The 14,893-nt window shown below is 38.3% G+C and overlaps 1 protein-coding gene across 6 annotated transcripts in view; it reads right to left on the bottom strand.

The window, feature by feature from the left end:
* The window catches only part of LOC149076637 (18S rRNA (guanine-N(7))-methyltransferase), a 251,477-nt gene that overhangs the window by 116,636 nt on the left and 119,948 nt on the right, over positions 1 to 14,893 (bottom strand). For all 6 annotated transcript variants that reach the window (XM_089244250.1, XM_089244252.1, XM_089244254.1 and 3 more), the window contains one exon: positions 11,510 to 11,592. In XM_089244250.1, coding sequence (XP_089100376.1) covers positions 11,510 to 11,592 — 83 coding nt within the window. The remainder of the gene's footprint in view (positions 1 to 11,509; positions 11,593 to 14,893) is intronic.

The raw sequence follows: 14,893 nt of genomic DNA, 5'->3' as shown, positions 1-14,893 counted from the left end.
TTTCCCAGATCATTTCAGATCTAAGGTTCGCTACTGGGAGGGAGTGTGCAGCGGCTCACCAAAGACTGTGGCCAACGGTCGCCAAGTGCGAGGAAGCGTGAGAGGATGTTTTGTGACTCGACAGTGTGGAGCATAATGCTGATTCGATAAGTTGTGTAGTCTATGATACAATAGAAGCAGATAGTAACAATTTCCTGTATTTTAAAGGACAGATAATGTTTTCCCATAATAGTTGGCTCTTGGGAAGAGTGGTCACTCCCCCCCCCCCCCCACCTTACCTGGATTCGTGTATGTTCATATAGAACCATGTGGTCAAGTCTGTGTTATAGCCTGTTTGACCCTTTATCTCTACACTGGGGCACGATAGTTCTCTACACAAAAGAAATTTCTCGCCAGGATCATGTCCAGGGCCACAACTGGCGGGGGGGGGGGGAAAGAAGATGGGTATGGTGCTCCTTCTGCATGCCAGACCAAGGGGGTGAAAATTTCCCCCTTTTTACTTCTGCAATATTGTGGGAGGGGGTGCCAAAATGTGTGCTTGCCCCGTCTGACAGAGCATCTAGTTACACCCTTGACCCTTTTCATGTGTGTCAGAAATCGTGTTTATTTCTTTCGATTAAATTTAGTATGATTTGATATCGATAACATTATTAAGCAACACCCCTATAAACTTAAATCAGGTTCTATGTTGCCATGACAAATATTTTCTTCATTTTTTTCCCAGATATTACGACATGAAAGGTTTGAAATCACCGGCTGATGAAGTAAAAGAATACCCAGCCCACATAAAACTGTGCTATGGTCATAACCACTTCACAGACAGCGCAGCAGCTTTGCGACACAGAGACATGAGCAAAGGAAACGTGAAAAATCCCAGCCTAGGGGCTGTGCTCCAGGATGTTGGGGCCATGGCCGCAACTGGGAGGGGGGGGGGTGCAGGTGAATCTGGTGACCCGGGCGCTGAAGCAGAAGGGGGCGCCGAATTCACCTTTTAACTGTTTCTTCTACATCAAGGGGCGCCAAAATGACGGCTTACCACGGATGACAAAGTATCTAGTTGCGGCCCTGCTCGAGGTATGCACCTCAGGAACCAACTTTTGCAATAGCCCTGGGTATGGCCCCCCCCCCCCGAGGGTGGGGCTGACAGATCTCCAGCCCTGGGGCCCAGGAATATGGACGAGATGGCCAGGGCCGCTTCTCAGTATTTTTCACGTTAAAAATTCATCATATAGAGACGTGAGAAAGATCCCAGCCTAGGGGATCTCTCCCTGCTCCAGGAGTGAGGACCATGGCCTTCGGCAAAGCAGATATTAATTAACCCCACCCCTGAACTTGGGAAGGGAATTTTATTTCCACATTATATAATCTGCACTAATAAATCCATGTGAACCGAATAGGACCATTTCCGGTCGGCAGAAACGTAAAAAAACTTAATTATGCTAAATGTTTGTATTTTTCTAGTGTGGCGCATCTGTTCCATCATTTGCATATCCACATATTTTTGCCTTTCAACACAATAAAGAAGGAAGAGAAAAAGCGATGAAATGAAAAAAAAATTTCTTGAAATTAATATTCATATCACAAAAAATCCAATGAAAAGGGGGCTTTTCTTTTCAATATTTGCTATTCCGCTTCAAGTATTTTTTTCCCATGGTATTTATGTTAGGATATTTGCTAATGTTATTATTTTGTCGCCAACGATAAATGGCCAGGCCTGACCCCATCCTCTACTAAATTAACCAATCAGGGAACAGAATATGGGCTTCCGAACATTTTGTCTGTAGGTATTGTGAACATGCGTCGTCGTCCCCCTACTTCAGTGGAACTTGAAGAATTTTTTTCTTTCTCTTCTTTTTCAGTAGTGAGTGATGTGAATAAAAAAACAAAAAAAAAAGGGAAAACAGTGACATTTTGCGGTTTCTCGGAATTTTCGTAGTGAGATATTGGCTGTAAACAAAAAGAGGGAGGGGTAAAATAGGAATAGTAGGAGAGAACTGGGGTAAAAAAAGGCGATTGCGGCAAAAGCAGGAAAATAGGAAGACATTTCTAAAAAGTAGGAAAAAATAGGAGTGCTGTGAGGTCTGACCCTGCTTCCAGGCTCTAGTAATCAAACACAATATATTGAGAGGAATTGCATTTTTATTAATTTGGGAAAATTTATAAATGATTAATAATAATTCACGTTGTCTGCCTTCTTACACTTTATTGTGGCTCGAATCATATTGAACATACATATATTTCGGACACACTTTTGAAGTGTTTCATCATCTTTATTAAATATATGTTGTAATTCGATAATTGTGATAATTTTTTGAATCTTTTATTGCTGTTTTTGCTTAATGTAAATAATAGAAGTGAAGGAATCAAATACTGGGATTCCCAAAAATAAAGAAAAACATTCTGAAACACGTTAGAACTGCATTTGAAAATGTAGATTAATTAAAAATTATTACAGTATATTCCGCTTAATGTTCCCACTTGAAAAGTTTTCTTGTTTAGTAAGACTTATTTTCATAGTCCTAACTAGGGTTTCCGCTCTAGCCCATATAAGAGCACCGTGTTTTTTAAGCAATCCTCAAGACAGACAAAGATCAGTACTAGATGGCACCATAGGGATGTGCACAGCTGCACAAGGGTCCAAAGCAACACCCCCACTTTAGGGGGAGAAAGAGTGATTCTGGTATTTTTCATTTACATTTTTTTAACGTGGGGTGAACCTTGTTGGCTTTTTGCAGAAAAAAACATTATACCAGTGGGAAAATAGTTTGTTCACAGCCGTACTACAACTGCTGCTGTGGTGGTCATAGTGACAGACTCGCATCGTGAGGATCCGTGTTCGAACACCACTGGCGCCACAGTGGTGGTCGGCTGAAGTTGGTTTTCTGTGGTTTCCAACTTCAAGGCGCGAATTCGAGCTGATCTCTCCGTTAAAAAGTCTTGCCACAGAGAGCAACAGGCCTACAACGTAACAAATATTCAATCATTACACTTCACTCACAATTTGAAGTATAGATGACAGCAAGCACTGAAATATCAAGCACAACACTAGCTGCACACTCAGACAGTTGGGTGCACTCACTTTGTTCCAGACTCTGCCACGAAACTGGGCTGGAAGAGATCTCGGCAATAAGATAAGTCCGGTGGCAGAGCCCCTGGCGTTCATTCATTCAGTCGTACTACAACTTGCAAATGTTTAAGAGAATGAGAGGGGGGAAAAGGTGCTGTCTGTCTTTGAGGGGATATTTCAGAGAGAGCTACACTTTTTAAGGAGGTTAGCCAATGATCTGTAATGGTCACAAATCAACTGTCAAAATTTTTTTATCATGACTTGTGATTGCATGGAAAAACAAGTTAACGCTTTTGAAGAGGGATCTAATAGTCCAGGGGTTAATATGGTGGAAGATTAAAATTGGGAACTTCAAGATTCAAAAATGAAATCTAGAAATTTTCTAGCTGTAATTTTGTGCAAAAAAAAAAAATGTATGAATAATCATTTTTATAAACAGGGTGTGTAAAAACTTGCTTAGTATAGTAATGAAAATATTATAGCGGCAATCATATGTAGAATTAAAACTATGGAAAAGGTAAGATATATATCTTTTTTTCTTTTCTTAGTTCAGTCTTCAGTCTGAATTTCTGTATGCCACAGGTAAAAGCCTTATGTCTCAAAAGGGGAATTTTTCAGTAGAGTCGTTCAAAGAATTTTTTTTTGTAAAAGTATGTCTCTCAATGGAACTCGTTTGTTTTAAAATATCTGTTATTTCATTGAAAAAGGATTTAGCGTCCTTAAACCACGAGTAGTGCGACTAAAGTTTTGCAAATTAACAGCGTTTTCAAAATGTTGACGAAAATGGACATAGTGTTCTTTACCTCTGGTATACAGGTTTAGAATTCAAAAGATAAATTAAAAAGGTTAAATATCATTTGATAACTGTAGAAAAATTAGAGAAAGTTCCTTCCAATAGAAATTGATGTTAGAGGTATCAAGACTATAGTTAAAACCTAATTTTGGAAGAAAATATTGGGTTTTCCCATTTTTTATGATTCTAAACTAGGCCTTGTTTTGGGTATATGATGCTTAGAACTGAAGTTACATCCGCTTGAGAATTGCGTTTTTACATCAAGTTATCTGTGAATGAAAATTTTAAAGGCATTTAATGAAAAATTTTATTTGACATTTTACTTGATTTTAAACATGATTGACTGTATAATAGCAAAATTTTAATGTCATATTTTGTAATTTATTTTAAGAGTTATAAACTAAAATCTAAGGTGTATCAAGTGCATGTCTAATTGCAGTGTTTTATATGCACGATATCCTAAGTGACATTATATAAAATTCCCATGGACTGCAATTCAGTGAAATGACACTTTTGCCAAAAATTGAAATTTGAGTCATGAAAACGTCATGTAGTTGTGGTTATGTGGTGCATAAATGAAATGTTTGAATTTGAAAATGAATTTAACCTTAAAAAGAATAGAGAATAATTGAGGACGAACTTAAACCTTGTATAAATCATAAATTAGAGTGGTATAAACAAGGTTTCACTGTGAAAAAGTGTTTTCCCGAATTCTCTGGAAATACGATTTCCCATTCTCGATGGCTCCAAAATGTTGGAAACCTTAGTCCCAATCTTCACTAAAACTTTCGAAATTTCTCGTTTAAACTCGTCGCCTACAACATTTTTCATTACAAGTTTTTGAAAATGCTATTAGTGGGATTCACTGTATATTATCTCCTCAATGTTATTTTACTTGTTTAAAACCAAGAATTTCTTGTTTTCTTGTCACAAATGAAATGAAACATTGCAATCTCAATATTTGAATATTCAAATTCGGAATTCACAAAGATGCTCTGGTATAGGTTGTCGAATATTAACAACACTAGCTACAATACAACAATAGTGCAGTTTCGTCAGCGTTAATCACCTGCTGAGGTGAATATCCCTTCTCTTCAATAATGTTCTGCAGAATTTTTGGAAATTTTCTAGCTGCCTTCTGGTCAGCAGCAGCTTGTTTGCCAACGAATTTTACACTGCGTAATCCAAATCATTTGCCATCCCTTTATAATATTACAATTAATTGGACTACCTTCTTTGTAGCAGTCTTGTACACACACACACACACACAAAAACCCTTGCATTTTCGGTATGAGAAACACATGGATTCCGTAGGCGATGCTAAGTTTTCGCTGCAATGGGTGCAGCTACAACCACGACTGATCGAATTTCAGATTCCTTTTTCTTGATATATCTCACCATAGATTCGTTGATTCTATAATGGTAAGCCACTGCAGCAATTGACTTACTTTTGGCAAGCATAGCCAATATATTCAATTTTTCTTGTAAAGTATTACTTTTTTTTTTGTCTTTTCGGAGAATTATCAGTAGCAATAGACAAATAAGCCATCCTAAACACGCACAACTGAAATTTTATAAATAAAACATGTGAATGACGATTGCTGAAAAAAATCCAATGAAGGGGGGAAAAACGCAAATACAGGAACCTCGAATTCGGGGGCCGACTGTATATCATTTCACAGTAATATACCATTGAAAAGCACATTATAGACAGAATGCTAATATTTTGCCACCACCCCACCCCTTACAAAATCAAATTGTGTATATGATCTTGCACACAATACTAGTTTCCTTGGAAATCTCAGAGATAATTGACTTCAAATCATTCAACATATAAAGGTTAAAGGTTCTCCACCCACAGGCAGAAAAAAAAAACCCACAAGATAAAATGTTTTTTCAGAAGAGATGGAAAAAAAGTTAAGAACTGGTATTGGCTTTGTTTTCAACAATAGAAAGGAGGGTGTCTGCACTTTAGATCCCTTCATCTATTAACTCAGAAAACAGATTGTTGCTTGACCAACATTGTTTTCCAGTATGTAAAATCCCACCCTTCAACTGATAACGCATTTCTCTCAAATAGGGGAGCTGGAGGAAAATGCTGATGATTTTTTTCTCTCCCTGGGATCTGAAAAATAATCTTCCATGGAAAAAAGGGAAGGTAAACCACTTGAACATGGTTTGTACTCTTCCAAAGAAAAAAAATTCAAGGACTATTCAAGCACTTTTCAAGGTAAAACTTAAAAATTCAAGGAGTTTTTTACAAACGCATATTTTTCACATGAATAGGCGCATATTTAATTTTGATTAAAACTTTCAGAGATTACATTTCTACCTACTTTATTTCACATTATCCGTAATGAATAAAGGAGGCCACATACACATATATATCATACAAAACATATGACACATTGAATAACACAGTTCGTGCCTGTCAATTTCCTCATTGAAATGTAGTTTAGTCTCTAAATATTGCAATCAATTTTCTTTTAAAGACTAAAAAAAAGAACTCTTCTAAAGATAGAAAAGATTAAATTATTTCTTTCATTAATTCTGAATTTATTTATTTCATTAATGCTCAAAAAATTTCTTTCGTTAATGCTCGAATAATCTTTAATTCTGGAATTTTTTCATCAGTTCTGGAATTATTTCTTTCGCCAGTTCTGGATTTGTTTCTTTCGCTAATGCTGAAATACTTTCTTTCATTAATGCTGAATTCTTTTAATGATTCTAAAATTATTTCATTAATTCTGGAATTATGTCTTTATTAATTTTGGAATTATCTCTCATTATTAATTATCTCTTATTAAATGAATTATCTCTTATTAAATGAATTATCTCTCTTATTAAATGAATTATCTCTCTTATTTCATTAATTCTGTAATTTTTTCTTTCATTAATTCTGTAATTTTTTCTTTCATTAATTTTGGGATCATATCAGAGATACTGAAATTACACTGCTGGCCACCCAAATTGCAACACCAAGAAAGACAAGAGATATCGCAACAATATTTATTTTGTAGATGACATGTTGACCAAGCATCAAATGATTAAATTTATAGACTTCTGTGAAGTGTGGTTCCTGCCAAAATCAGTAGCCAGAGTAGCCGCCATTGTTGGAGATCACCGCTGCCACACGCCTCGGCATTGATTCAAAGAGACTTTGGGTGTGTTCTTGGGGTACAGCAGACCAAGCAGCTTCTACGCGTTGCCAAAGTTGATCTGGTGTGGCAGCTGGGGATGTAATCTGGGTCAATCGTTGAGCAACCATGGACCACATGTTTTCTATCGGCGAAAGATCCGGAGAGCGAGCTGGCCAGGGAAGCAATTCAATCTGGCGATTGACGAAGAACCTTTGGACAATGCGTGCCATGTGTGGTCGCGCATTATCCTGTTTAAATATGGCTGTGCGCAAGCCCTGAAGGTAAGGAAGGACAACTGGCTCCAACAACTCGGAGATGTAGCGCTGGCTTTTTAAAGTACCGGCAATGCGTACTAGAGGATTGCGAGAGTGATACCCAATACCGCCCCATACCATAATACCTGGTGCAGGACCAGTGTGGCGGTGCATAACGCAGCTGTTCAGCATCCTCTCTCCACGGTGTCTCCAGACTCGAATCCGACCATCGTGGTGTTGCAGACAGAAGCGTGACTCGTCAGTAAAGACAATTTCATTCCATTGTGCCGTCCACATCCTTCTTTCATCGCACCATTGGCGGCGGAGACGTCTGTGGTTCTGCGTCAAGGGTAGACGAAGCAATGGGCGTCTTGCGGACAGACCACTCTGCTGCAAACGGCGTCGAATGGTACGCGCAGACACTGGATGATGCGGTACAGACTGAATGTGCTGTGCTATGGTTCGTGATGTGGCTGAGCGATCCGTCACTGCAGGGGTGGGAAGTGACTAAGTCCATTTCGGAGCAGCTTTGGAGCAGCAAAATTCAGGATTTGGAGCAGTTTTGGAGCAGCAAATTCAGGATTTGGAGCAGCAAAATATGGGATTCGGAGCAGATATTTATAAATTGGAACAGTGAAATTAACAAGAATATTTTCGTTAACCCTCAACCCTTTTCAAAATAAAACTGCACTGTCTTTTGTTATCAAACATCTTTTCGTCAGCTTGATTTTTGGTGTTTTAGGCTTTTGACACCTTGTTTGAAAGAGCGGCTATCATAAAATTTTTTGCACCCGTCTATTTAAGATGATTTTTGCTTACTGAGGGCACTATTTGCTGCCTTGAACAGCAGCACTTCAAATGAGCTAAAAAAAATTTATAAGTTTTTAATTTTTTTATACTTGGAAAGAAATTGTTGCAAAATGGGAGAGAATTTCGGAACAATCAACTCGATGTTTGGCGATTCAGCACTCATCTGGCGAGATTGGCGATCTGACACTCGCTATTTGGCGAGATTGACGATTTAACGCTCGTAATTTGGCGATATTGACGATTTAACGCTCGTTATTTGGCGATATTGATGATTTAACGCTCGTTATTCGGCAAAATTAGCGATTTAACGCTCGTTATTCGGCAAAGTTTCTAAACTATCATTCGTAATTCGGCGGGCATGCGCTTTGTACTCCCGGAATGAAATTTTTTTTCACGAAACATCGGGATTTAACACAATGACAATCAACTACGGTAATTTCTGCTGCTTCCAGTGACGACTTTTTTTTTTAAACGGAAACACTCAAATTTGCACTTTAAAGCTGAAAGGCATTGCAAGCCATCTTCAGTTCCACGATCACGGACAATATCGGGGTTTCGCGATGGAAAGCCCGATCAGGGGCCGATAGTTTAAGTATAGTGGAATAAAACACGCTCTTCTCTCGTAAAGAAACGTTTCGTGGCTAGCAGGAACAAAATTTTTTTGGCGTCCTTTCCGAAATTCCGGGCATACTGAAGCAAAATTCGCTATTTGGCGCAGAAAAATGCGAAAATACGCTATTGGAGCAGGATGGCGCAAGATATTAGTTTTGGCGCAGTGCGGCGCAGAGTTCCCACACCTGGTCACTGCCATACGCACAATACGCCTGTCATCACGTGAAGTGGTTCACTGAGATGGATGCGATCGAACACGTCGGTCCGTCGTACCCTCCTGCATCCAACGATCACATATCCGCATTACAGTTCTTTGTTTTCGTCCAACACGACTACCGATTTCCCTGAAAGATAATCCACAATCTCGGTAGGCCACTATCCTTCCTCTGTCGAACTCGGATACTTGATTAAAAGATGATCTTTGTTTTCTACGAGGCATAATTGATAGTTTTTTTGAAAAAACCACAACAAAAACACAATTGCCGTACTTCAAATCGTCGAAATCTCCAAGCCTTAAATAGCGCTTTGAAGTGGCGCCACAGGCGCACGTGATGTGCGTCTGCGCTGAAATTCTAATCATTTGCATATCTCACCTCCGCTAATGCATGTTGTAAATTTCATATTATTTGCATGCTTCCTTCAGGGTGTTGCATTTACGGTGGCCAGCAGTGTATTTCTTTCATTTATTGTTTGAAACTCCTTTAAACAACTATGGATGCCATTAGAAAATAACGGAGATGCGCCGACATTCAACGCGTCACGTGATCTTCCAAGTAATGATGCAGACCACTGACATCATACCAGCGCCGGTACTAGAATGCGAGAGGGGGGGGGGGCAACTGCCCCGGGTGGAAATTTTTTGGTGAACACCGTTATAAAATTATCGAATTCCGAATTGGTGGGGGCGGCAAAACAATACAAAAATCCTAGTTATGGCCCTGCGTCATACTCCCTCCAATAATATAAGCTCAATGGATTTCAGTGCCGATTCACTCATTGAAGTACAGCTTGCATTTGGCGACATTTGTGCCTGGCACACTCAGCAACCAATCTTGATAGAAGGGATTTTTCAGCCACACAAGTAATAAAAAGTACACACACTTGTTACTAATTTTTTGGTTTCTTTAAAGAACCTTATACAACCTTAGACAGCATGGGCGGAGATACGGCCGGGGGGGGGTGTGAAGTTGACTGATCTAATGTATATATGAATTGACATCATCGTGTCCCTCCCCCCAGACTTCCAAGTCAATCTCCGCCTATGGTTGACAGTAATCAGAGGAAGCTTCGCTCACTTACGGACGAAGGGCTGAAATTATTTCGGCAAAAATTATGACACTTTTTTATTAAGATATTGATTTCTCAAGTCCTCCAGAAAAAATATCTAGTACAAAAGTTTGATGACCTCCAACGACTCCAAATATGTCTACATACGATCACAGGATACATGCTACCATAAAGCCAGGTTTTTCTAGAAGTGGGTTGTTGCAATACCTTCTAGAGCAGAAGGACTTCTACTCTAGAAATAGGTATTGGTTGGTTGTTGGGGGCCAGAGCGTGCCGACAGAGCTGAAGAAAAAAAAGAATGATCGGAAGTTCATTTTGAACACTAGCTTTTATCCCATAAAAGTTGCAAGGAAAAAACAAGATCATTTACGATCATAAAAAAAAAAAAAATAAAACGGCCGACAAATAACAACCGGCAATCTCGGAGAAAAAAAACAATCCCGACATACACGCGGAAAAAAACCAGCCTATAGTATAAAGCCGAGCCCCCGTGAGGGTGAGAGAATGCCGCCCGCGATTTACATATTGCGTCGGGCCCAGCGGTTCCACGTGCACAGAGAATAAAAAGGGAAAACATTCCAACATAGGTTTTTGGCACCGCATGAACCGAACTGGATCATCTCGCGTCGACAGAAACGTGTTACATAATCACACTACTCGTTTGTGTATTCCTACCGTGACGCATCAGCTCACGGCCCTACTATCAGCTACTCTGTCATCTGCATGCTCCGGTTTGAAGGGAAGTGAAAGAAAACAAAAATGAAGAGTTTTCTCAGCCACCTCGTTGGGCATTTTGCCTGTTGTGGCGTTGTGTTTGTTTGGAAGATCGGTAAAACGAGTGGCGCACAACGCATTTGACTCCTCCAGAAACAGTCGGCCAATCACGCACGACATAAAACACCGCCATGTGAGGCTTGTTGCGCTCTCTAGGAAAACAGTCGAACTTGTTTTCTTATTATTGGTGAGTGGATGGCGTGTCACGATGGGCGATTCACTTTGCACGCGGCACAAAAAACCCGGGTTAATAATAATGGGGGAAAACGTGATTTAAATCCAATTATCCAGGGTTATTGGCTGCTAAGGCTTTTTCCCTGTGCTTTGCACTTTTTTAAGGACGTCACTTACGAAGTAAAAAAAAGAAGTGGGGAAAACTATTTCTAAAAACACAAATTTTTCAAGGACTCTCACAGAATTCTTAAAAAAAATTCTTTTTCAAGGACTTTCAAGGCCTTGAAAATGAACTTTTTTTTTTCAAGGACTTTTCAAGGTTTTCAAGGACCGTACGAACCATGTTGAATGTAGATTTATCCTCTTCGATTTTTTTCTGACTTTTGACAAATATTTCATATTTCCCGGTTCCCTGACTTTCCAGGTCACTGGGAACCTTGTATTATGTTCATATTCACCACTATATTATGTTCTGGTGTGTAATTTATTTAACTTAAAAGAAACTATTAAAAATATTAATTATATAGCTAAATAAGCAAGAAAAAATTAAGGGAAAGAAATAAAAGTCAAAACTTCAAAAAAGTGAGATTTTTCATACCAAGCATAGCTGTACTAATATCAATACCAATCCAACAGTGACCATTCTCTTCCAGAGTTTGCCCACTAAGACCAGATCCACAACTGATAATATAAAAAAAAATTCAAATTCACTATTTTTAAAAAATGATACAAAAAAAATTATTATTTTCAATTATTTTCTTTTGGCATCATTGATTTTCAATTGAGATGTTTAAAAAAATATTTTTTATCTTAAATTAATAAAAGGGGTCTCGATTTAAAGTTTTCTATCTGATAAAAGGAAGAAAAAAAAAATTATGATGCAGAAAAACATGAATGAGGATTGAAAGGAGGGAAATTTTATTGCAGCAAAAACTGAATTTATGTATGTAGGGAAATATTTAAAAAAAACTGAAATTGAAAACTATTTTATTCAAAAACTCCAAATGGGAAAGAACTTTCACTTTATTTACATAAATTAGAGAAAATAAAAACATTGTTTCCCTTTAAAAACCTTCAAGATTTTCCCTTTTTTAAGATTAGGGACCGAAGAAAAATCTTGTCTAACTTTGGAAACGTAAAATCAAGGTTTCACTGTAGTGATACTATAGAGCCTTGATAACCTGAGCACGGATTAACCAGGAAGCGGAATAATCGTGCGTGATATAAAAATTTTAATTTTGTTATGCTCGTCCCTATCCGTGTTGTTGGTTGGTGTTTTTTTCCTTGGTTATGCATATGTTTATCACATAATTAATAAATAAAATAATACTCCCCATATGGATATGTCTCGATTCGAGGCAAAATCTGAATCGCTATAACATTTGATATTTCATTCATTCAATTTAGGAAGAACTAATTGGTATTCCTTAATACAAGAAATGCATCCTAAAAGCTTTAACAAACAAATCTAGTGTACAAAACCAGGATTTTCTTGGAACTGATAAAGAATGTTTACTGCATAACTTATATCAGGTCGTGTACTGCATGCAATATATGACAAACAAATAATATTTCTGTAAGGTAAACATGGCATTTCTCTTATTTCAACTTCAGTATTAGGACAGTCCTGTTTAAACGAAACCCTTGGCGATAGGCAAACTTGAAAAGAGATGGTTAAATTCCTTGTATATTTCACAAACTCTATTGATATAATCAGTTTGATGAATAAAAATGTTTCCATTCTTTTCCTCAAAGTTAATGCCTAGTAATTTTTTAGTTTTTTGATAATTTAAACATCAAATTTACATTTTAATTTCTTGATAATCTCTTCAATTCTATTAGCATCTTTACCAAAAATCATGTCATCTAAATACAGTAATAATAAAGCATTTTTTTAATATAAACAAACACAATTGCTCCATTTGAGTTTTTCAAAGTCCAATTTCCCATGTTTGTTGTTGCGATATTTAAAAAGGATAGTAGAGAAGCTGTGTCCAATTATCATCCAGTGAGTTTAATGAGCTCTCTCGAAAATTTTGGAAATTATCAAAAGGTAATTGGTGAAGTGGATAGGTGAGAATAATGTATTGCCGGATAATCAGGATGGGTTCAGGAAGGGGAAGTCATATGCAACTAAGCTCCTTTGCTTCAATGATAAAGCGACTAAGGCTTTGGATGAGGGCAAAAATGTATATACAAGGATGACGCCACTCTCCGCTACCATACGAAGGTTTTAACAACTGGCTGTTGCGAAGATATATTTTGGAAAGAGAGAAAATTCAGCAGCCCCTGCGGGGAATCGAACCCACGTTCTTTCACTTTCCGAGTGAACAGAGGCACGGAATCTCTCAATCTTTCCTTGGAGCTCGTGTACACTGAAAGGGACCGTACATGGACGAGTGGTCTAGGGCGTTCACCCGGAAAGTGAAAGGATGTGGGTTCGATTCCCCGCAGGGGCCGCTGAATTTTCTCTCTTTCCAAAATATATCTTCGCAACAGCCAGTTGTTAAAACCTTTGTAAAAATGTATATGCCGTTTACCTTGATTTCCAGAAGGCATTCGATCGGGTCCAACATTCTTGAGGTGTTTACATGAGATTGAAAGCAACTTGATGAACTGGATAGAATCATAGTTAAGAGATAGGTCGCAACAAGTTATGGTGAACGGGAATTCTTTGGTTGAACAGGTGTCACAAGGCGAGTTCCTCAAGGAAGTGTCCTTGGCCCCATCCTTTTTCACTTTTTATTGATAAACTCGATCAGGGTATCGATGAAATTGATAGCAAATTTGCAGATGACCAGAAGCTAATAGGGGTAGTCGAGAATCAAAACAATAGGGAGGTGGTCCAGACCAACCATAAAAAATTGCAGCATGGGCAAATGAATGGAGCATGACGTTTGGCATTGACAAGTGCATGGTGGCTCATTTTGATTCGAACAACCCACGTTTCTCATACGAGTTGAATGGTGTCACTATCCTGGATGCAAGGTCACAGATTTGGAAATTTTCATTGACGAGTGGGCTAGGTTTTCTGAACATAGTTCAGCAGTGGTCAAAAAAACGAATAGACTGCTTGGTTTCATTTTCAAAAACATCCTTTTGCGTTCTCCTAGCCGTTCATCCACTTTTTCGAGGCTTAGTTCATCCGGGACTGGAGTTTTGGAGACAGTGAAGGTAAAAGAAACCTACAATAGTATAAGAATGTAGGTCAGGAGGCAAAATTTTGGGTAATAGTGAATCGCATGTGATGGGAAAGTTTAAAGTTTAATCCTAGAAGACAGACTGTTAAATTTATGGGAAAAGCTATATTTTGGAATGCAGTTGTATGTTGTCGGAGATAATGAGAAAATGTAATAAAACGGGACCCTAGTTGAGAACGTTAGGTGAGTAAAATAATTTTCGTGTGAAGCTGAGGACCGCGGCACTGGAAATCTTATGAAAAATAAGATAAGGCTAATCTTTGTCGCTGGTCAAATGCATTGATTTACGAAGGAATGTGCGCCTAGATGGTTTCTATGGACGTGGAACGAATCTAAATTAAATGGTAGGGTCAAAGGTTATGGGAATGTGAGATTTTCCCAGAGAAGAAGATGAGCCAATGAAATTATGTTTAATACTAAAAAGTGGTTCAGACGGGAAAAGAGAATTTCAAGATGAGCGAATGGAAAGTCTTGAAATAGCGCAAAAAGGCGGAGTTGAAATTATCATTCAAAATATAAAGAGATTTTAACAGAGAGAGGAGGTGGGTTTTTTTTAGTTAGATCAGAGGGATAGGGAGTCGGAATCTTAGGACAGAAGGATGAAGTCGAAGGATGGGTGGACTAGAAGCCTTAATGGGGTAAGTCATCCTCGCTTATTGTCATGTTTTTAATATAATCAGTCCCCCACACCTCTGTAAAAGTTAATTATTAATGTGCATGTACCTGTGCAATCTGTAATGAATCATCATAATAACGTAAATTTAAATGGGAGTATACATATT

Source organism: Pholcus phalangioides, unplaced genomic scaffold (genome assembly GCF_987345545.1).
Source record: "Pholcus phalangioides strain wild (caught in Gottingen) unplaced genomic scaffold, Ppha-v1.0 ptg000015l_1, whole genome shotgun sequence".
In the NCBI taxonomy this organism is placed as follows: Eukaryota; Metazoa; Arthropoda; class Arachnida; order Araneae; family Pholcidae; genus Pholcus; species Pholcus phalangioides.
Note: the sequence above shows the minus strand (reverse complement) of the source record. Positions and strands in the feature narration are given on the sequence as shown.